Below are 23,461 nucleotides of genomic sequence, written 5' to 3'. Positions count from 1 at the left end.
AAAAGATACAAAAGAATGAAGACAGAGTAGCCAATATCACAAAAAATTAGATTTCCCAAGTTTAACATATGTATAAAGCATATTTTAACATTTTATATATATACATATGTGTGTTTGTATATGTATTCTGGATGTGTTCTAACTCCTTTAGCTAATAAGTGAGTACAGGATTATTCAAACCATGTGTGTCCAGTACTAGCATAAACATTTTACATGCATTATTTTATTCAATCCTCCTAACAACTCCACGAGGAAATATTAGCATCTTCTGTGTGAGGGCACTGGAGGCGATTGTTATGACATTTTCAAAGCAATCGAGCCATCCATCTGCGGTGCTATAGGTATGGTTTGCCATGGATTGGATTATGACAGAATGAGTAGTGATGACATTTCAGTGGCATCTGGCTGGCATGTGGAATTTGGCACCCTTCCCCTTCTCCACTAAGTGTGTAGCTTATGGCACCACTTAGAACACTGTGTGGCTTCTTCCCTGGTTTTGATGCTTTGGAAGATCAGGCATAAGAGGTCTGATCTTTTGCTGCTTTTTTTCTCAAACACATCAGTTTGGGTTTTTTTTTTTTTCTTTCTTTCTTTCTTCTCTTTTCTCCAACTGCTTGATAATGCCTTGCCCTGTGGTTGGGCCCAGAAGCAAAGCAAGTTCTCGGGCTCATTTTTGAGTCAACTTCTTAGTAGAAAGGTGGGCATCCCAGTTCTAAAAAGGATTTCCTATGCAGAGATTGTCATTGTCATCCTCACCTTCCTATGCAGAGATTGTCTTTGTCATCCTCACCACCAGAGGACCAGGCATTGATTATTTTGTCCTCCTTTTTGCAGACTGTTTCAATCTTGGAGCAGCGACTGACTTTGACAGAGGATAAGCTGAAAGACTGCCTTGAAAATCAGCAAAAGCTTTTCAGTGCTGTCCAACAGAAAAGCTGAATAAAAAAATCATTTTCATTTGTTGGGCAGAGGCACAATAAATGAACAAATGTACATACACTCAGGAAGGTAGTACAAGATACTCCACACAACACGACCATGTGCTATTTATCATGGCATTTCTTAAAAGGGTGAGCAACAGAACAAAAGGCAGAAAAGGCATATCTAAGGACTAATGTAAACACACAAATCAATGTGAAGGACTAATTTAAATTACTATCATTTATGATTGCAGTAATAAAGGGATAAGCATTCAAGCAACTCTGTATTTTCCCCATATTATTTTAAATGTCCATTTTCATTTATAGGCCAAATCCTGCCAGGAAGGTAACCAAATCTCTGGATATCACTGTTAAGTCATTTCAGATTGACCATATTCAGACAGTCATGGGGTGAAATAATTTACTTACCTCCAAAATAGCATCCTACATGCAAATAATGAGTTATTGATCTGACTTGTTTTATTTCTTTCTGTCCAAAATAAAAATTATCCTTTCTTACTAATGCCTTGAAAGGATGAACGAATAAAAATTCCCAGACCACAGAATTTCCACAGCAAGAATACACTTATTTTAATTAACAATAGCACAGATATGGCATAGAGCAGTGGGCTTTTTATTTAATTTATGGTGTACTTTGTTTATCCATTGGCCAACCTGAAGGAAATGAAACTCACCTGTCTATCACAGATGACTGTGCTGAATGATTTGGGTTGTATCTGATCATGGTTCACAAAAATTATGTTAGTGTGTTTTCAGTATGCTAAAAAGTCAGAGTGATGCAACAGCAATATTTAAAAATATACACACATGTATGTACACATGCTTCAGAAATATTGTTGCTTAGGATGATTTGAGCAGCTAAATAGTAAGTACTTTTTAAAATTTTTGCATCATCGTCTTCCTATTTAATGAATTGTGATTTAAAACAAAATGAAAATGAGCCAGGTAGTCTAAAAGATCCTGGTTACAAATTAAGAATTTTGTTTTATTTTTAACCAAATTGAGATTAAATTGAAGAAAAGCAAGCAAATTAATTTCAGCTTCATTATCAACCTGTATCAAGAACAAAAATGGGAGGAGGTGTCCACATTTATGGTGCTTATAGGTAACATGGGGGAAAATGCTATTCTGTGTTTTGGAAAAGAAGAAATAGTGCTGTCCTATTTATTTCTATATTTAGAAATTTTTCTCAAAGAAATTTCAATTGTATCTATGAGGTGGGTTTCTAAGTATCTTACTGTGTGTTATAAGTGCCTTTTTATATCATTCTAAGTGTGAGCTTCTGGACATTTTCAAGAGCTTACAAAAACTAAGTGGCATTGTATTTTTATAACCTCATTGAGAAGACTAAGAAATGAAATTTCCTATCAATTTTGTTCACTTTGTCGTGCTTGAAACAATAAAGACATTTTTGCTTTAAAAGAAAAAGTTGTTCCTTTTCTTTTTAAATGATTAAAACCCAGAAGTACTAAACATCTTATCATCCAGCTCACTCAGTCTTTAATATGTGAGGATCTTCTGGAGAACTTGTCAAAACAGTTTCCTGGGCCCTATCTCCAGAGCTGACTCCATGCATCAGGTGGGGCCCAATCATTTGCATCTCTAACAATCTCATAGGTGATGCTGATGCTTGTGGTCTGAGGTCCACACTTTAGGAACCACCTGTAGCCACTTCTTACAACCTGATGTTGCCAGACACTTTTTATAGTCATCACAGAACTTTATAAGTGATATAAAAATAGTGATGATATAAATGCAGATGCCTTGAAACTTTTTCAACAGACTCAATTTTCTAACTCCCCTCTTTACTTATCTGGTTAGTTAGTTAGTTAGTTAGTTAGTTATTTTTAGCATTTGAGGAATCTCCTTTATCTTCATCAGATTCCAGCCCCTCCCTTGCCTAACTTGAATGTCCAGCTGCCTGATCAGCGTCTCCACTTGGAACTCTTAATAGGCATCTCTAAATAGGTCCAAAACCGATTCTTCTGCCCTCTACCTCTAACTCCCCACCCCAACCAGTGTCACTAGCAGTTTCTTTCCTAGACTTGCATGTGGCAATAAAATGACAACTTTCCTTCCCGTTGCTCAAGCTGAAGACGTGGAATCCTCTTTGATTCTTTTCTTTCACACCCCACAGTTCGTTCCTTCAGGACATTTTAATGTAGAAAACACCTGATCACTTCTTACACCTTCATCTCCCACTACCATCCAAGCCACTAATCTCTTGGCTGGAAGACTACAGTTGCCTCCTATCTTACTCCCTTTGTGTTGCTATAAAGGAATACCTGAGGCTGGATAATTTATAATGAAAAGAGGTGTATTTGGCTCATAGTTCTGCACACTGCAGAAGGAGCATAGTGCAGATGCTTCTAGTGAGGGCTTCAAGCTGCTTTCACTCATGGTGGAAAGTGCGGGAGAGCCAGCAGTGCATGGTGACAGAGGAGGAAGGAAAGAGGGGAGAGTGGTGCCAGGCTCTTTTTAACAATCAGTTCTTGCAGGGACTGAGAACTCGCTCTCTACTTCGAGGAGGGCACCAAACCATTCATGAGGGATCCACCCCCATGACCCAAACAACTCCCCTTAAGCCCCACCTCCAACAATGGGGATCAGATTTCAACATGAGACTTGGTGGGGCCAAATAAACCATATCCAAACCATAGCACCTCCTGACTGGTCTCCCTGATGTCACCCTTGCACAGCAGACCACATTGGTTCTTGAAAAGCCTGAGGAAAAGCACATGGCTCTTCAGCACAGAACACTTCAGGGCTTCCCATCTCAGAGTAAAAAATCTAAGACCCAACCTCTCCTCCTTAAACTTCCCTTTCCTTCTTGAATAATCCTCACTCACCGTCCTCTGGCCATAGTGGCCTCTATGCAACCCTTTGAATAAGCAAAGTGTTCCCACCTGAGGGCATCTGTACATTTCCTCTGCCTAGAACTTTCTGCCCTCAGGCATCAATGAGGGCATTCAACCTTTGCTCACCTGGTACCTGTTCAGAGGTGCCCTCCCTGACTGCCCGAGTGACCCTCCATTCACTCCCTGACCCTTCACCAGGCTTCATTTTCTCCAGTGCACTTATTACCATCCGACACATACATCAGTTCACACATGTCTTCCCCTAGTAAGCAACTCCTCCTGTCAGTCATTGATGGATCTTAGAGCTGAGAAGGGTTTCCGGTTTGTAGCAGGCACACAGCGTATATTGTGTGAATATAGGACAACAATAAGTTGCAGATTGTTTTCCTCCTCCACCCCTGAAGTGGCTTCTCAGCTATGATTAATTCATGAGCAGAATGCTTCAGCAGCCTAGTTCAAGAAACTAAATTTGATGTGAGTGACTGAGCAGGAGTGAGTCTTCAGGATATCTGTGATGGGGGGAAAACACCAAAGGAGCCATATTAATCTTCAGCCACATCATCTGATGCTATCACTTCCTTTCTAGTGGGTAGGCTCAACCAAAGGAAACATAATAGGGTTTCTCAATATCTGTCTTCCTAGCTTCTACAGATAGTATTATTTTCTTGCACATAAATATTTCTCTTGGACTTACACAAGTTGTTAAAGTAGATGTTAAAGGTTTTACAGGCTTTTTTTTTTTTTTTAATATAACTTCTCATTTGCTTGATGTATCTATTAAGCAAAGGCACATTAAAATTTTTTGAAGTTTATTTGAGCAACAGTGACTCATGAATCAGACAGTGCCAAACTGCAAGCCGTTTTGGCTCCCCTGAAGGGAGTGCAAGGGGAAAACTTTTATAAGGTGTTTGAGGAAGCAAGACAGAAAATGTTTGGATTGGTAAAAGTGGAACAGCAGCCTTAAAGTCTCCCATTGGAGATTAGTTGGTGGGTTCTGATTTGTTAAATGTGGTCTTCCCAGGATACCACCACTTACTCTGAGTTAGGTTTCAGTTTGTTTACCTAGGAACTCTGGGTGCTAGAGCTGCCTCAGTGTAATGGGCTCCCAAGTAATTATTTTAACAAACCAAAGGTTAGTTTGTATCTCATTTACAAATAGATTATTTCTTATTTTAATCTTGAACATTAGTTTCTTTAAATAGTACAGAAGAAAATAGGCAGTTCAGTTAGTGAACTTTAGTGGAATATGTAAAAATAACTTCAGGGAAGATTTTGTTTATTCAATAATTATGGAGTATACTTTAAAACTATGTGAAAAGAAGGTAAATTGATAGACTTTACCTTTCTTTTTTTTTTTTTTTTTTTTTTTTTTTTTTTTTTTTTTTTTTTTTTTTTTGAGGCGGAGTCTCGCTCTGTTGCCCGGGCTGGAGTGCAGTGAACTTTACCTTTCTTTTTTTTTTTTTTTTTTTTTTGAGACAGAGTCTTGCTCTGTCGCCCGGTCTGGAGTGCAGTGGCCGGATCTCAGCTCACTGCAAGCTCCGCCTCCCGGGTTTACGCCATTCTCCTGCCTCAGCCTCCGGAGTAGCTGGGACTACAGGCGCCCGCCACCTCGCCCGGCTAGTTTTTTTTTTGCATTTAGTAGAGACGGGGTTTCACCGTGTTAGCCAGGATGGTCTCGATCTCCTGACCTCGTGATCCGCCCGTCTCGGCCTCCCAAAGTGCTGGGATTACAGGCTTGAGCCACCGCGCCCGGCCTACCTTTCTAACAATATATGATTATTTAGTTGATAGGACCTCTGAGTTTTACTAAGGCTTTGGAATTTTAATACAAACTTGTGCTACTCATTTCTTCCAGAGACAGAGCAAGCCGCTTGCCTGTGGGATGAACACAAATACAGCTGCTGTTTTTAAAAAATAATTTTTATATACCTGTTGACATTTAAAAGTTGGAGATTTTATATTAACTAAATAAGGTCTCTAGCTTGTCTTAGGAGATCAGAAGATCTGCAACTATTGGGCCTGTATTCCTCCATGGCAGCAATGAACTAGGGCAGGGTGGAGCAGACATACCCGACTCCATACTGCCTCCATCCCCCTCCGCTGCCGAACGTTACCTGTCTGGCCTCTGCCTAATTAACACTGTAGATATCCAAGTCTTTCACATAGTGTTCTAAGACTGCTGCCTTCTATCCTCAATCCTTACCTTTTCGAGGTTATTTTCCGAACATGCCTCCTTTTCCACATTCTTTATCCCTTCCCGCACTATCATGCGTCTTTTCCTCAGCCCTGCTGAACTTTTCACCATTACGGGATGGAGCATGCCGCTCCCTTCCCAATTCCACTTACATTGAGCATGCTTTTTCCCTGTCACCCTACCTAACTCTTCTCTTCCTGGAAAACCCCTGCTCATCCTTTAAAAGGCAGCTTGCATATCCCTGCATTCTTTTTCTGTTGTGCTTCCTCAGCATTCTGTGCTTATCTCTGGTACAACAGAGACTGTAATACAGTTGCAGCTCTGCCTCTTCCACTGTGACTTAACCTATCCAAAAGGCAGGCATTGTCATCTCTAGATTCTCCACCTAGCGCATTGTCTGGCTCATAGGAGGAGCTCAACAATTCATTTTTGAATAAATGAGTGTTTTTTATTTTCATTTATTGAAGTGTTTCTTTCTAAAACATTGCTCTATGCTTCACTTAAAGCCAAAAGCAGTTAAAACTAGGGCGGGTGGGCTGGAAGAAATAGGATAGACAAACATTTAGACACTCGATATTTGGGGCTAAGTGGACACTACTATAACCTGCCATTTGTTAGATAGCTCAGCAGTTATGTAGACAGTCTTATAAGCCAGAAAAATTTGATGAAAATTCTGGCTATGCCATTCTCTGGCAGTGTGACTGTCAGGGAAGGTATTCACAAAGCTTAGTTTCCTTAACCATAAAAGGTAAAAATAATAATGTGAACTGCATTTGTGAAATGGTTAGCACAGTAGCTGTCACAGAGTTAGTGATCAATAAATGGTAGCTGTTATTGTTATTAATAAATCATTTTGTTTCTCTGGACTGCATTTCCAAAAAATATGATTTCAACTGTAACTACTGAAATCAGATATGGGGACTGTTACTAAGTGGTAGTGAATAAATGTGTGATATTTAATTCAAAGCCAATGTTGCATTTTTTAAAAATTAACAACAAAAAAAAATGATTGTATAAAAGAAATTAGCCTTTCATACATAGAAAACCTCAAGGTTCTGGCCAAATGCTGGCAATTGAGCAACTCCTGAGGACTTCAGCCTAAGAATACTAATGTCATAATTATCCTAAATAAAAGTGAGGCAAAAACCAGAAGTGGGGGAAGGGCTTGGAATGTGAATCAAGTAAATGTCATTAAGAAAAAGGCTTGCCTGGAACTCAAACTATTTTTGCCCTTTGACCATTTGGAGAACAGGTATTATCTGCTTACTGCCTTTTCTCTAAAGACAAGATAGTGTAGACCCTCACTTAACATTTCATTTATGTGTCAAGCAAACTTGGAGGCTGTTAGTCCCATCTATTCTATGCATCTAAGAGGAAGATAAACCATCTGTTCCTGGGTAGAAATATTTGGCTGCTGAGAGAGAAAAAAACAGTTATTCTAATATTTGAGGGTTATTGACAAGTATGATCAATCCATGAGCAAATTTGATAATAAAAATAGGTGGGTCTCTAGTACATTTTTAAGTGAAATTATATAATTGATATGCTTCATTTTCCTTCATGGCTTATACAACTCTTTGCCTTAGCAAGTCACGAGGTTTTAGACTTCATGCACCAGAGGATTTATGAATGTACAGTGAATCTAGGAACACAATGTAATTGCCAGGTTGTCCTCCATAAGCCCCAGCTGTGACTCAGCCAGCTAACACAATTGCAGCCTGAGCTTACTAGGAAAACAGGTCAATGGCTTGCCAAGAGGCAGAGGTTAATGGGAAGCATGGGTGGCAGGAGTATATGCACAACTACTTTTTTCTTTGCAAGGTACATTCGTTGCATTTTCTTTGCAGTCAAATATCAAATGTGTTCCTACTAAAAATAAACATTTGATTTGAGATTCTTCTCATCGTAAAATAGATTTCACAACAAAAGCAATAAAAGAAATAACTTGATCACCTAAAACTTCTAAACTTATAAAGCAAAAAATACATGAATAGAAAAAATTGACTTGGCATGGTGGCTAACACCTGTAATCTCAGCACTTCGGGAGGCCAAGGTGGGCGGATCACTTGAGGTCAGGAGTTCAAGACCAGCCTGGCCAACATGGTGAAACCCCATCTCTACTAAAAATACAAAAAATTAGCTGGGTGTCATGATGAGTGCCTGTAATCCCAGCTACCTGGGAGGCTGAGGCAGGAGAATTGTTTGAGCCTGGGAGGCGGAGGTTGCAGTGAGCCAAGATCGTGCCGCTGCACTCCAGCCTGGGTGACAAAGTGAGACTCCATCTGAAAAGAAAAAATAAATAAATAATTGGCAGAAATGCAACGCATAATTGGGAATATCAACATTTCAAAAGTAGAATTTAGTTCACATGATACAAAGGTAATGAGGCAGACTTAACATATATGTAAAAAACTGCATGGAAGTGTAAAAACAATTCACTTTTTTGACCAAGGGTATCTTAAACAAAGATTGGTCATGTTCTGAATGACACAAAACCACACAATGTAAGTGTTAGTCAAAACTCTATATGCCAAATATGCAGAAAGTAAATCATAAAAATGGAAATAACAAAATAAAAACGCTCAATCACACAGAAAATATGAAAAAGAAAACTTAAACTTCACTGAACAACGTCTGTGTGAGAGAGGAAACCCCAATATGTAGTAAAGTAAAATGCTTTTTAGAATAAAAATAGGCCAGGCATAGTGGCTCACATCTATTATCCCAGCACTTTGGGAGGCTGAGGTCGGAGGATCACGTAAGGCCAGGAGTTGGAGACCAGCCTGGGCAGCATAGTGAGACTCCATCTCCACAAAAGTTTAAAAGTTAATTGGGAGTGGTAGTGCACTCCTGTAGTCTTAGCTTCTTGGGAGGCCGAGGCGGGAGGATTGCTTGAGCCCAGGAGTTCGAGTCTGCAGAGAGCTATGATTGCACCACTGCACTCCAGCCTCGGTGACACAGTGAGACCCTGTTTCTAAATTTTAAAAAAGGAAGAAAAAAGGCCAGGCATGGTGGCTCCCACCTGTAATCCCAGCACTTTGGGAGGCTGGGGCAGGTGGATCACATGAGGTAAGGAGTTTGAGACCAGCCTGGCCAACATGGTGAAACCAGGTCTCTACTAAAAATACAAAAATTAGCTGGGAGTGGTGGCGGGCACCTGTAATCCCAGCTACTGGGGAGGCTGAGGCAGGAAAATTTCTTGAATCCAGGAGGCGGAGGCTGCAGTGAGCTGATACCATGCCACTTGCACTCCAGCCTGGGTGACAAGAGTGAGTGAGACAAAGAAGGCAGGGAGTGAGGGAAGAAGGAAGGAAGGGAGGGAGAGAGGGAGAGAGGGAGGGAGGGATCATACTTTTCTCTCCCTCTGATCCTTTCATGAACTCGAAACCAAGACATGGCAGGATGAGAGAGCATCTTTGGATTTTTAAGTATTTATTTCAGAATGCTTTTAATACATTAAAAACCTTTTTTTTTTTTTTTTTTTTTTTTTTGAGATGGAGTCTTACTCTGTTGCCCAGGCTGGAGTGCGACTGGTGCAATCTCGGCTCACTGCAACTTCCACTTCCCGGGTTAAAGCAGATTCTTCTGCCTTAGCCTCCCGAATAGCTGGGATTACAGCTGGAATTACAGTCCCAAAAAACATGCCCGGCTAATTTTTGGGGTTTTAGTAGAGACAGGGTTTCACCATGTTGGCCATGCTGGTCTCAAACTCCTGACCTCAAGTGATCCACTTGTCTTGGCCTCCCAAAGTGCTGGCATTACAGATGTGAGCCACTGTGCCTGGCCTGCATTAAAAACTTTTGAAAACTCTAACAGAAAAAAAGAAAAAAAATGCCAGCACGTATCACTTTGAGATGAGACACCCTTACTTAAGAAACAACTACTGTTTACCCAAGATACTTCTGTGGCCAGGAGAAAGAAGAATAAGAAAGCTCAGCAGGGCAAGGATTTGTGAAGCTCGATGCCAGATAGGGAGGGGGAACAGTCCAAGGTTGTGGACAAGGACTTCTTGCTGAGATTTGCATCTCTTAATTCTAATGAAACACTAGCACTACCTTAGGTTGTTTCCCCTACTTAATCCCTAGAGGAAATCCCTTTGCTTTTCAGAGATAAAAAGTTAGCAGAACAAAGAGAAAGTCAGGGGAAGTGCCTGGGCCTTTTGCTATAGAATTCCACTGAAGCCTTTCCAAGCCTAGAGGATAGAACCCGAGGGCCATACTATTTATTTCCACACCTGGATTGAATATCAAGGTCTGTGAGAAGATAAATCATTTAGAAACCTGATGTTCTTTCAAGGGGGTGTTGCTTTTTCAGAACTCTAATAACAACTGTGTCAAAGGCAAAAATCACATGAAAAGTTCAAAGTTGTTAAATCCCCCTTCTTTACTGCTTTCAGCAAACGAGAGTCAGAGAGTCTCACAACTGGTGATGTTGATCATTCCTTCTCTGAAAAGGAGAGATTAAAGATACAACATTGAGGCGGGAGGAAAAGAATCAACAGCTTGAGGTGGCAGTTCTTACAGGAACACCTGTCAAAGGCTTTCATTATTTTCACCTTAAACTGAGTGATTAAGGCAAAAGACATAGGACTTGATTTGGAATCATATGTGATCCTCAAAAATACATTTGAAAGGAGTTGAGGCCTGGGAAGGTCCTGATTTAGTAGTTTCCAATCCAGTACAAACTTATTCAAACTTATTCACATCGAAGCTCAGCCCATTCCCAAGGGCATTTCATTTTTGGAATCTGCAATGGGAAGTAATTATAATGTGCATATAAAACAACCAGAGATGATAAAATCCTAGGCAGCGTGATGCCTCCAGCTTTGTTCTTTTTGCTTAGGATTGTCTTGGCTATGTGGGCTTTTTTTGGTTACATATGAAATTTAAAATAGTTTTTTCTAATTCTGTGAAGAAAATCAATGGTAGTTTGATGAGAATAGCATTGAATCTATAAATTACTTTAGGCAGTATTGTCATTGTCACGATACTGATTCTTCCTATCCATGAGTATGAAATGTTCTTCCATTTGTTTGTGTTCTCTCTTATTTCCTTGAGCAGTGGTTTGTAGTTCTCCTTGAAGAGGTCCTTCACATCCTTGTAAGTTGTATTCCTAGGTATTCAGTTCTCTTTGTAGCAATTGTGAATGGGAGTTTGCTCATGATTTGGCTCTCTGTTTGTCTATTATTGGTGTATAGGAACTCTTGTGATTTTTGCACATTGATTTTGTATCCTGAGACTTTGCTAAAGTTGCCTGTCAGCTTAAGAAGTTTTTGAGCTGAGATGATGGGGTTTTCTAAATATACAATCATGTCATCTGCAAACAGAGATAATTTGACTTCCTCTCTTCCTGTTTGAATACGCTTTATTTCCTTCTCCTGCCTGATTGCCCTGGCCAGAACTTCCAACACGATGTTGAATAGGAGTGGTGAGAGAGGGCATCCTTGTCTTGTGCCAGTTTTCAAATGGAATGCTTCCAGTTTTTGCCCATTCACTATGATATTGGCTGTGGGTTTGTCATAAATATCTGTTATTATTTGGAGATATGTTCCATCAATACCTAGTTTACTTGAGTGCTTTTAGCATGAAACACTGTTGAATTTTATGAAAGGCCTTTTCTGCATCTATTGAGATAATCATGTGGGTTTTGTCATTGGTTCTGTTTATGTGATGGATTACATTTATTGATTTCTGTATGTTGAACCAGTCTTGCATCCCAGGGATGAAGCTGACTTGATCGTGGTGGATAAGCTTTTTAATGTGCTGCTGGATTCGGTTTGCCAGTATTTTACTGAGGATTTTCACATCGGTATTCATCAGGGATATTGGCCTGAAGTTTTCTTTTATTGTTGTGTCTCTGCCAGGTTTTGGTATTAGGATGATGCTGGCCTCATAAAATGAGATAGGGAGGAGTCCCTCTTTTTCTATCGTTTGGAATAGTTTCAGAAGAAATGGTACCAGCTCCTCTTTGTACCTCAGTTGGAATTTGGCTGTGAATCCGTCTGCTCCTGGGCTTTTTTTGGTTGATAGGCTGTTAATTACTGCCTGAATTTCAGAACTTGTTGTTGGTCCATTCAGGGATTCAACTTCTTCATGGTTTAGTCTTGGGAGGGATTTTGTGTCCAGGAATTTATCCATTTCTTCTATATTTTCTAGTTTATTTACACAGAGGTGTTTATAGTATTCTCTGATGGTAGTTTGTATTTCTGTGGGGTCAGTGGTGATCTCCCCTTTACCATTTTTTATTGTGCCTATTTGATTCTTCTCTCTTCTTCTTTATTAGTCTGGCTAGTGGTCTATCTATTTTGTACACTACAAGGCTACAGTAACCAAACAGCATGGTACTGGTACCAAAACAGATATATAGACCAATGGAACAGAACAGAGGCCTCAGAAATAACACCACACATCTATAGCCATCTGATCTTTGATAAACCTGACAAAAACAAGTAATGGGGAAAGGATTCCCTATTTAATAAATGGCATTGGGAAAACTGTCTAGTCACATGCAGAAAACTGAAACTGGACCCCTTCCTTACACCTTATACAAACATTAACTCAAGATGGATTAAAGATTTAAACGTAAGACCTAAAACCATAAAAACCCTAGAATAAAACCTAGGCAATACCATTCAGGACATAGACATAGCCAAAGACTTCGTGACTAAAACACCAAAATCAATTGCAACAAAAGCCAAAATTGACAAATGGGATCTAATTAAACTAAAGAGCTTCTACACAGCAAAATAAACTATCATCAGAGTGAACAGGCAACCAACAGAATGGGAGAAAGTTTTTGCAATCTACTCATCTGACAAAGGGCTAATATCCAGAATCTATAAGGAACTTAAACAAATTTTCAAGAAAAAAACAAACAAACTCTTCACAAAGTGGGCAAAGGATATGAACAACTACTTCTCAAAAGAAGACATTTATGCAGCCAACAAGCATATGAAAAAAAAACTCATCATCACTGGTCATTAGAGAAATGCAAATCAAAACCACAATGAGATACCATCACAGCAGTTATAATAGCGATCATTGAAAAGTCAGGAAACAACAGATGCTGGAGAGGATGTGGAGAAATAGGAACACTTTTACACTGTTGGTGGGAGTGTAAATCAGTTCAACCATTGTGGAAGACACTGTGGCAATTCCTCAAGGATCTAGAACTAGAAATACCATTTGACCCAACAATTCCATTACTGGGTATATACCCAAAGGATTATAAATCATTCTACTATAAAGACTCATGTACACAAATGTTTATTGAAGCACTGTTCACAATAGCAAACACTTGGAACCAACCCAAATGCCCATCAGTGTTAGACTGGATAAAGAAAATGTGGCACATATACACCATGTAACACTATGCAGCCATAAAAAAGGATGAGTTCACGTCCTTTGCAGGGACATGGATGAAGCTGGAAACCATCATTCTCAGCAAACGAATACAGGAACAGAAAAACCAAACACCACATGTTCTCACTCATAAGTGGGAGTTGCATAATGAGAACATATGGGCACAAGGACGTGAACATCATACACCAGGGCCTGTCAGGGGGTGGGGGGCTAGGGGAGGGATAACATTAGGAGAAATACCTAATGTAGATGATGGGGTGATGGGTGCAGCAAACCACCATGTCACATGTATACCTATGTAACAAACCTGCACGTTCTGCACATGTATCCCAGAACTTAAAGTATAATAATAATAATAATAATAATAATAATAAATTCTAGGTTATGTTTATTCACAATTAGTGCAGTCATTTGGTGTTTTAGGCTCATTGTACTAATTCAGCTGCTGCATAATCAAAATATCTTATAAGCAGTTCTTCTTAACCCCTTTCTGTGCATCCTTTGTCCAGTGTTGATCAAGTTGGCTGCTGGGTTAATTGAAGTTACAAACTGACATAACAATAGACATGTTTTGTTTGTGGCCTCTACAGTGATTTGTTTTGGTTTTCAAATTAGGTGCCAATATTTAAATATCAGCATCAAGTGAATGGCTGGGCATGGTGGCTGACACCTGTAATCCCAGCACTTTGGGAGGCTGAGGCCTGTGGATCACTTGAGGTCAGGAGTTTGAGACCAGCCTGGCCAACATGGTGAAACCCTATCTCTACTAAAAAACAACAACAACAACAAAAATTAGCTGGGCATGGTGTCAGACGCCTGTAATCCCAGCTACTCGGGAGGCTGAGGCAGAAGAATCACTTGAACCCCGGAGGTGGAGGCTGCAGCGAACCAAGATCGTGCCACTGTACTCCAGCCTGGGCAATAGAATAAGACTCCATCCACCCACCCCCCCACACACACACCCCAAAAAAGAAAAATTAATATCAAGTGAAAAATCTAGATTTCTGGTTCCTTTTTTTTTTAAATTGAGACGGAGTCTCACTCTGTCACCCAGGCTGGAGTGCAGTGGCATGATCTCTGCTCACTGCAACCTCTGCCTCCCGGGTTCAAGCAATTCTTCCTGCCTCAACCTCTCCAGTAGCTGGGACCACAGGTGCCCACCACCACGCCCCGCTAATTTTTGTATTCTTTAGTAGAGACAGGGTTTTGGCATGTTGTCTAGGCTAGTCTTGAACTCCTGACCTCAGGTGATCCTACTGTGTCCACCTCCCAAAGTGCTGGGATTACAGGTGAGGGCCACCGTGCCTGGCCTAGATTTCTGGTTTCTGTTGAAAAATTGGAAGACCTGGTATTATCTTATATATCACGTATTATATATTATATTACTACATATCGGGCATATAGTTTCCCATGGCGATAACTTCCAGTTTACTTGTTCTGCTCATCTGCATGGCCCTGACCTGCTTTGTTGAACCACTATCTGAACAGAGTGGCTTGTGTGTCTCAAAGCCACAGCGCTCATGCTCTTGCAGACCTGGGAATGGGAGGCCTAAGAAAACATACTTATTTATTTTGAGGAAGTGGAAATACAGTGATGGATTGGTGCTAGAATACAGATAAGAAGCACTATCTCTTTATTCTCAAGGCAGTCCTCTTACCACTGCTCTATGCTGCCTCCTTTAGTTTACGTTTTATTTCAAAATGATAAACATCTTTCCAAAACCATAGAGCCTTAAGTTAATCATATATCAAGTGGAAAAGAAGAAAGAAAAGATCACGCTCTTTGTGCAATATGATTAGAATAGTATTCAAAAGGTGCATCGAGAAGTCTTTGAATAGCAGCATTAGGGAATCTTTTCCTTCTATTTTCCAAACTTTCTCCAAAAAGTATGTACTAACTTTTGTAATAGAATGAAACTCTATTTTTAAAGATTCTAAATACATTGAAACAGACACTTTGCCTAGTCATGACAATCCTACTTCCCTTTGCCAGACACTCACTTCCCTGCCTTCCTTGCAACTCAGCTTGGCCATGTGCCTCTGCCTTCTCTAATGAGATGTGGGGGGAGTCTGCTGGTGCCTCAGGATTTCCAGGACTTTCAGTCTTGAACATAGTTATGTGAAAATGCCAAGCAGAATTCTAACCTCCAGTGAAGAAAACAACAACCAAAAAAAAAAAAAAAAAAACCACTCAAAACTTGAACTTTTTTTTTTTTTTCTTTTCTTTTTTTTTTTTTTTTTTTTAAGGGATAGAATCTCACTCTGTCACCCAGGCTGGAGTGCAGTGCACAATCATATCTCACTACACCCTCAATTATTGGGCTCAATCAAGGAATCCTCTCATCTCAGCCTCCCAATTATCTGGGACTACTGATGCGTGACACCATGCCTGGCTAATTTTTTACATTTTTTGTAGAGACAGGGTCTCACCATGTTGCCCATGCCGGTCTCAAACTCCTGGACTCAAGCCATCCTCCCATCTCGGTCTCCCAAAGTGCGGGATTACAGGTGTGAGCCACCGCCCCTGGCCCTGCACTCATTTTTAGATACCTCATTAAGTAATATCCTTATGGCTTAAGCAACTATTTTTTTTTTTTTATTACTTGTAGCCAAAAACTACCCAAAAGAACATTTACTTTTTTTCAGATATTAAATTTAAACATACTATCTGGAGTTTAGGATTACAGGTGTACGCCACCATGCCCGGCTAATTTTTGTATTTTCAGTAGAGACAGGTTTTCACCATGTTGGCTAGGCTGGTCTTAAACTCCTGACCTCAGGAGATCCACCTGCTTCTGCCTCCCAAAGTGCTGGGATTACAGGCATGAGCCACTGCGCCCGGCCAGGATTTTCTTTTACTTCTTTTCCCACTACTACCCGAGTAACTTGAAATGAGAGCCCATATTTGTTATTATCTCATTCCATGAAGAAGGCTAGTCAGGAGATCAATAGAGGACTATATCATATTTTCATATTTCCTTCAAGAGCATTTCCTTCCATCAACCATGTTAGTTCATTTTCTTAACCATGTTGGTTCATTTTTTTAACCATGTTAGTTCATTTTTTAACCATGTTAGTTCTTTTTTTTTTTTTAACCATGCTAGTTCAGTTTTGTTAACCATGTTAGTTCATTTTTTTTTTTTTTTAACCATGTTAGTTCATTCTTTGCAAGTTTGGTTCTAACAATCCTTGGGTTCCATGGGGTTGATCAGGTAGAGAAATGTTTGATCATTCAAAACATGGAAATGTATCCATTTGATGGTAAACATTCTATGTTTGCTATCATAAAGGCATTCTACCTATGCTGGAGGAGGCAGAGCACAGTGCTCACCATGGGTTGCCACTGATCTACTTCACTGGTGATGTCGATTACCAAGGGAGAGGATGTAGGAGACAGAAACTTAGAGAGGGGCAGTGGGAGAGAGTAGGACGTAGACAAGGTGAAGAAGTGGTTTGAAAGTTTGGAGATCTTACCCAAATGTCCATCAGTGACAGACTGGATTAAGAAACTGTGGCACATATACACCATGAAATACTATGCAGCCATAAAAAAGGATGAGTTTGTGTCCTTTGTAGGGACATGGATGCAGCTGGAAACCATCATTCTTAGCAAACTATCACAAGAACAGAAAACCAAACACCGCATGTTCTCACTCATAGGTGGGAACTGAACGATGAGATCACTTGGACTCGGGAAGGGGAACATCACACACCGGGGCCTATCATGGGGAGGGGGCAGGGGGGAGGGAGTGCATTGGGAGTTATACCTGATGTAAATGATGAGTTGATGGGTGCTGACGAGTTGATGGGTGCAGCACACCAACATGGCACAAGTATACATATGTAACAAACCTGCACATTATGCACATGTACCCTAGAACTTAAAGTATAATAATAATAATAATAATAAAATAAAAAAATTAAAAAAAAAGAAAGTTTGGAGATCTTTACCTGGAGAAGAGAACACGTAGAGAATGTAAGAACTATTAGTAAATTTCTTGTGGGGTCCTGGATTAGGGACTCACTTGGTTTATTTTAGGTAATGCAGGAATTTTTAGAATTATATACGTGAAAATAAAGGCAAGACATCGATTGTGGCAACCCAGGAAGAGCTCACAGTCACATTAGTTGGAAGGAAGATAAGTCATGTTGCAGCTGGGTCTAACTGAGCCTAGACCTGTAGTAGGAAATCATTAAAAATTATTGATAGAGCCTATTGAAATTATAGGTAAGCTTGTTACTATACTGTACCTCCAGCCACAGGACCCCTATTCTAGTGCTCCATCATTAACATTAACGTGACTTGGCTATTTTTCGTTTTGTGTCTCTGCTTTGTTAATGTTACTATCTAGTTGACCTTTTCCCATGTTTCCAGACAAAAGTGCTAAGAGAAAGAATCTCATTGATGAACTGTCCTTAGTAAGACAAACACTTGTGCTGGGCTTCCTCATAGGTTACACATGAGCCCATAAATGGACCAGGATGGTGGAAGCACACAGAACATGGCTACTTAGGTATAAGGAAGTAAGTTGCATCCCTCAGCTTGGAATGGTGGACACAGCAGACCCACCTGCTCAGCTATCAGAAGCCTCTGTAGGAAACAGCTGCTGACCTAGGTATTTGAAAGGCTGCCATGTTGAAACTCTGGACTTTTTTTTTTTTTTTTTTTTTTTTTTTTTTAAGATGGAGTTTCACACTTGTTGTCTAGGCTGGTGTGCAATGGCGCAATCTTGGCTCACCACAACCTCCACCTCCCAGGTTCAAGCGATTCTCCTACCTCAGCCTCCCAAGCAGCTGGGATTATAGGCATGCGCCACCATGCACAGCTAATTTTGTATTTTTAGTAGAGATGGGGTTTCTCCATTTTGGTCAGGCTGTTCTCGAACTCCGGACCTCAGGTGATCTGCCCGCCTCGGCCTCCCAAAGTGCTGGGATTACAGGTGTAAGCCACCGCGCCCAGCCGACATTTTTTATTTTACTCCAGAAGGCAAAGGAGGGGTAGAGACAACTACAAAGTCGATTTTAATCAGACACAATGAAGACTTTCAAACAATGAGTACTGTCTGAAAGCAAAATAGGCCTCTTTTAGAGACAGAGTGTAGCTTGTTCCTGGAGATGTTTTAAAAGAGGATAGATGGCTGTTTGGCCGGGAAGTGGTAGCTTAGAATGGAAATTAGAACATTTAGATAATCTGCTGATGATTTACATCTGCCGAAATGGAACATATAGAAGTAATTCTAGGACCAGAGGTGTCTCAAAAGTCTAAGATGGTTTGAGGAATTTTGTGACTCAAAAAACTCTCAGAAATATCAAGCTCTGACTCTTTTCTGAGGCAGATATTTAACTAGAGGTAGGCTTTAAGGGGTCACTCATACCCCAAAGTGACTATAAAAAATTTCAAACTCAGTTTACTTTGAGGGTTGATTTCAGAGAGTACCAAGCATTGGACACTGAAGAGAGGAACTGAGATTCTCAGCTCTCATCACTTTTTGAATTGAGGCGTTGAAAATCTCAAGTTAAAAATGTACACGTGTCAGGGCTGGGCATGGTGGCTCACACCTATAATCCCAGCACTTTGGGAGGCTGAGGCGAGCCTCAGCCTGGGGTCTGGAGGTCTGGAGTTAGAACCCAGCCTGGCCAACATGGTGAAACCCTATCTCTACTAAAAATACAAAAATTAGCCAGGTGTGGTGGCGGGCGTCTGTAATCCCAGGTACTCAGGAGGCTGAGGCAAGAGGATTGCTTGAACATGGGAGGTGGAGGTTGCAGTGAACCAAGATAGAGACACTGTATTCCAGCCTGGGCGACAGAGCAAGACTTCATCTCAAAAAAAAAAAAAAAAAAAAAAAATGTGTGTGTCGGCCAGGTGAGGATGGCTCGTGCCTGTAATCCCAGGACTGGGAAGCAGAGTCAGGTGGTTCACTTGAGGTCAGGAGTTCCAGACCAGCCTGGCCAACATGGTGAAACCCTGTCTCTACTAAAAATACAAAAATTAGCCAGGTATTTGGGAGGAGGCTGAGGCATGAGAATTGCTTGAATCTGGGAGGCGAAGGTTGCAGTGAGCCAAGATTGTGCCACTGCACTCCAGCCTGGGTGAAAGAGTGAGAAATTGTTTCAAAAAAAAAAAAAAAAAAATTATGTATGTCCGTGGAATACTATGCAACCATATAAAAGAATGAGATCATGTCTTTTGTGGAAATGTGGATGAAACTGGAGGCCATTATTCTTAGCAAACTAATGCAGGAACAGAAAACCAACTACCACATGTTCTGACTTATAAGAGTTAAATGATAAGAACTTATGAACACAAAGAAGGAAACAACAGACACTGGGGTCTACTTGAGGGTGGAGGGTGGGAGGAGGGAGAGGAGCAGAAAAGATAAATATTGGGTACTGGGCTTAATATCTGGGTGACAAAAATCTGTCCAACAAACCCCTGTGACACGGGTTTACCTATGTAACAAACTTTCACATGTACCCCTGAACCTAAAAAAAATTTTTTAAAGATGTGTGTGTGTGCGTGTGTGTATTTGTGATAACACATCTTGTCATATAGTAATTAATTAAATGAATTAGGCAGTAAGCTAATCACAGGGCTGGCAACTTCAAGAAGAACAATAAGAGAATAGCTGTGGGAATAACTCATTACACTAGTTTCAGTAACTTGGGGATCTTTTCCTCTGGGGCAGTGTTTTGGGGGATGGGAAGGAAGGGGGAAAAAAAAGAGAAGGAAGAAGAGAGATAACACTTAACTGGACACCTGCTGTGGAACAGGCACCGGCCACTTCCAAGGCTTCCCACGGTGAGTAGCTCTGAGCACTAGAATCTGTCATCTCCTTAGGGTGATAAATGAATAATGGCCCACTTTCCACACTAGTGGTAGTCACATGAAAGCACTGTACTTGTGACATTAACTATTTCTCAGGAAAAAAGAGAAAGTTTGACTCGTATTGTTCATTGTTTGCATTAGGTCAATCTAATGCTCCAACCTTAACCTAGAACTGTAGTTTTCTTGATTATAGCATGGCTGAACCAGGCAAAGTGACTTACAAATACTTGAATTCCCTAATGCTATTTGCAAATTACTGCAAGTGTCATAATGACACATTGTTCAGTTCTTAGGACTATGTGAGGACCCATCTTGGGAAGGATTTGACTTCAAAAGATTGAGATTAAGGCTTAAAGAAAATAACCTTTGGAATTCAACCTCCGGTGAGGGAACTGGCAAGCAATCTTTGTTCAATATTTTTTTCAGAACTGTCCTGAATGTAGGTGAACAGTAACCAGTGTGCTCCAGAGCCAGGCTCACAGGAAATCTGGGTGAGTCTAAAGAAGAAGAAAAAGAAAAATCTAATGGTGGGAAAGGATGGGAATATAAAAAAAAAAAAAAAAATGCAACTCAATACACTGGGGTTTTTTCTTTTATTTTCTTTTTTCTTTTTCTTTCTTTCTTTTATTTTTTTTTTGAGTTGGAGTCTTGGTTTGTCGCCCAGGCTGGAGTGCAGTGGCGCCATCTTGGCTCACTGCAACCTCTGCTTCCCTGATTCGTGATAGTCCTGCCTCAGCCTCCCGAGTAGCTGGGACTACAGGTGTGTGCCACCACGCCCGGCTAATTTTTTGTGTTTTTAGTACAGATGGGGTTTCACCATGTTAGCCAGATGGTCTCAATCTCCTGACCTCGTGATCCACCCACCTTGGCCTCTCAAAGTGCTGGGATTATGGGCGTGAGCCACCTTGCCCTGCCAATACACTGGTATTCCTATCATTTCCTCAGTGCCCTGTCTGCGCCTCCAGCCCTGCCCTCCTCATTCCACCTCAGGAGAGGACTATTCTTAGAGGGCCCCTTCTTTGCTCCAGGACAGGTAACCAGGGTAAAGAATGGTGCAATGCCCTGCTGGCTTCCATTCCACATTGTAGAGGATGTTCAGATGGAGGACATCCGGATTTCCTCCTCGACATCCATTGTGTAGCCACCATGTGTGAATGGGACCCTGGAAGCCACCAGGATGAGCCCAGATGGATCCAAACCAACATAACAATCCTATTTTCCTTGATCCAGTAATTGAATCGGGGTAGTACAATCAGAGTGGACAAAATACAAATACATTCTTTCCCTCACTATGAAGGGAGAAGCCTTAGATCCAGTTGCATGCTGCTCACAGTATCTTGAAATTTCATGAGGGAAATCACTCTGAGGATAAAGCTCACACACACACAAGAAGACAGAGCTGTGAGAACAACAGATGACTTGAGCCAGGTGACTGAGTCATGCCTGAGCCTGCTTACCTTTAGGTGTTTCGCTTCGGCATCCTAAGTGGTTCATGCAGCTTCCTGGAGGACGTAAACCTGGAGAACACAAGTGTCCCTGGGTGTTATGTGACAGGTGTTAAGGTGGGCTGGGGGAGTGTTCCCACGCCAAACGTGTTTGCAAAGTATGGAATCAAACAAGATGAAGTAGGCTACTTTAGAGCCATTTATAAAACCTAATACATATTACACATTTCCAGGAAGGAACTACAGAGTGAAGAATTATGCAGACGTATTTAACCCGAGAACCAGATGGGTTGTCTGCTTCTGTATTCATATGTTTTCTGGGAACACATTACTGTTGAGGAGCACAGTTTGGGAAGCTACACTAAGTTATTATCAAGTATTTACACCTTCATGTGTGAAATAGCAAGACAGAAAAGATAGTGGGTGCAGGACTTGAAATGTGAGAGAAAAACAAGGACAGGAAGCAGAATTTCCTCCTTCCCAGGCCTACCCCAGAGCTCCTGGAACTGGGAGCACTTGATTCAAGGTTGGTTTGCTATGCTGGCTATGTACCACCATAATCTCTGGATTATTGTGGGCCAGGCATAGTGGGTCCCTTTTATAATCCTAGTGCTTTGGGAGGCTGAAGCAGGAGAATCACTTGAGGCCAGGAGTTTATGACCAGCGTGACCAGCCTGGGCAGCATAGTGAAACCCTATCTCTTAAAAAAATTTTTTTAATTAGTCAGGTGTGGGGGAACGCACCTGTAGTCCCAACTACTTGGGAGGTTGAGGCAGGAGGATTGCTTGAGCCCAGTAGTTCGAGGCTGCAGTGACCTATGATTGCAGCACTGCACTCCAGCCTGGGTTACAGAGCAAGATTCTCTCTCTCTCTCTCTCTCTCTCTCTCTCTCTCTCTCTCTCTCTCTCTCTCTATATATATATATATATATATATATATATATATTTGTTTATATCTTATAATATGTATGTGTATACCTATCTATAGATATACTGTCTTTGCAATTTGTTTTATGGAGATAGCATATTCATTTTAATGGTAATGTTAAACAAGTAACCTAATGACAATTGCTTCATGATGCACTTCAATAGTTCTTATTTTAACTTTTTATTTTGAAAAAAATTTCAAATTTACAGAAAAGGTGAAATAATAACACAAGGAATCACCATATACCTTTTACCCAGGTTCCCCAGTTGTTAACATTTTGCTGCTTTATCGTTAGCTATCTATCTTATCTATTTTCTGAAACAACTGAAAGTTAGAGACATGATACTCCAGTCCCACTAGGAATGTCAGTGTGAATTTCCTAAAAGACAAGGCCAAAGGCCGGGCGCAGTGGCTCACGCCTGTAATCCCAACACTTTGGGAGGCCGAGGCTGGCGGATCACGAGGTCAGGAGATTGAGACCATCCTGGTGAACACGGTGAAACCCCGTCTCTACTAAAAATACAAATAAATAAATAAATAAATAAATTAGCTGGGCGTGGTGGTGGGCGCCTGTAGTCCCAGCTACTCGAGAGGCTGAGGCAGGAGAATGGCGTGAAACTGGGAGGCGGAGCTTGCAGTGAGCCGAGACCTTGCCATTGCACTCCAGCCTGGGCAACAAAGCGAGACTCCGTCTCAAAAAAAAAAAAAGACAAGGCCATTCTCTTATACAGCCACAGTTGTCAAGAGCAGGAAGCTGGCATTTCCACAGTATCACCATCTAGTACACCATCTCATCCACTCATCCCATTCTAATTAACCTGTTGTTCCAATATGTATGGACAATTTTTTCCTCCTATTTTTGAATCCAACCCATGATCATGCGATCCATTTACTGTTGACACTTCT

The 23,461-nt window shown here is 40.9% G+C and overlaps 1 protein-coding gene across 6 annotated transcripts in view; it reads left to right on the top strand.

The window, feature by feature from the left end:
• LOC104662548 (POC1 centriolar protein homolog B) overlaps positions 1–23,461 on the top strand; it is a 138,298-nt gene that overhangs the window by 101,124 nt on the left and 13,713 nt on the right. For 3 of the 6 annotated variants that reach the window (XM_030939773.1, XM_030939774.1, XM_010363579.2), the window contains one exon: positions 20,610–20,674. In XM_030939773.1, the coding sequence (XP_030795633.1) occupies positions 20,610–20,630 (21 nt within the window). In that variant the 3' untranslated portion in view covers positions 20,631–20,674. Of the gene's footprint in view, positions 1–834; positions 2,370–20,609; positions 20,675–23,461 lie in introns of those variants that run through there. The other 3 variants (XM_010363577.2, XM_010363576.2, XM_010363575.2) reach the window with 1 other exon arrangement.

Source organism: Rhinopithecus roxellana, chromosome 10 (assembly GCF_007565055.1).
Source record: "Rhinopithecus roxellana isolate Shanxi Qingling chromosome 10, ASM756505v1, whole genome shotgun sequence".
NCBI lineage: Eukaryota > Metazoa > Chordata > Mammalia > Primates > Cercopithecidae > Rhinopithecus > Rhinopithecus roxellana.
This window is presented reverse-complemented; position numbering and strand designations above follow the sequence as displayed.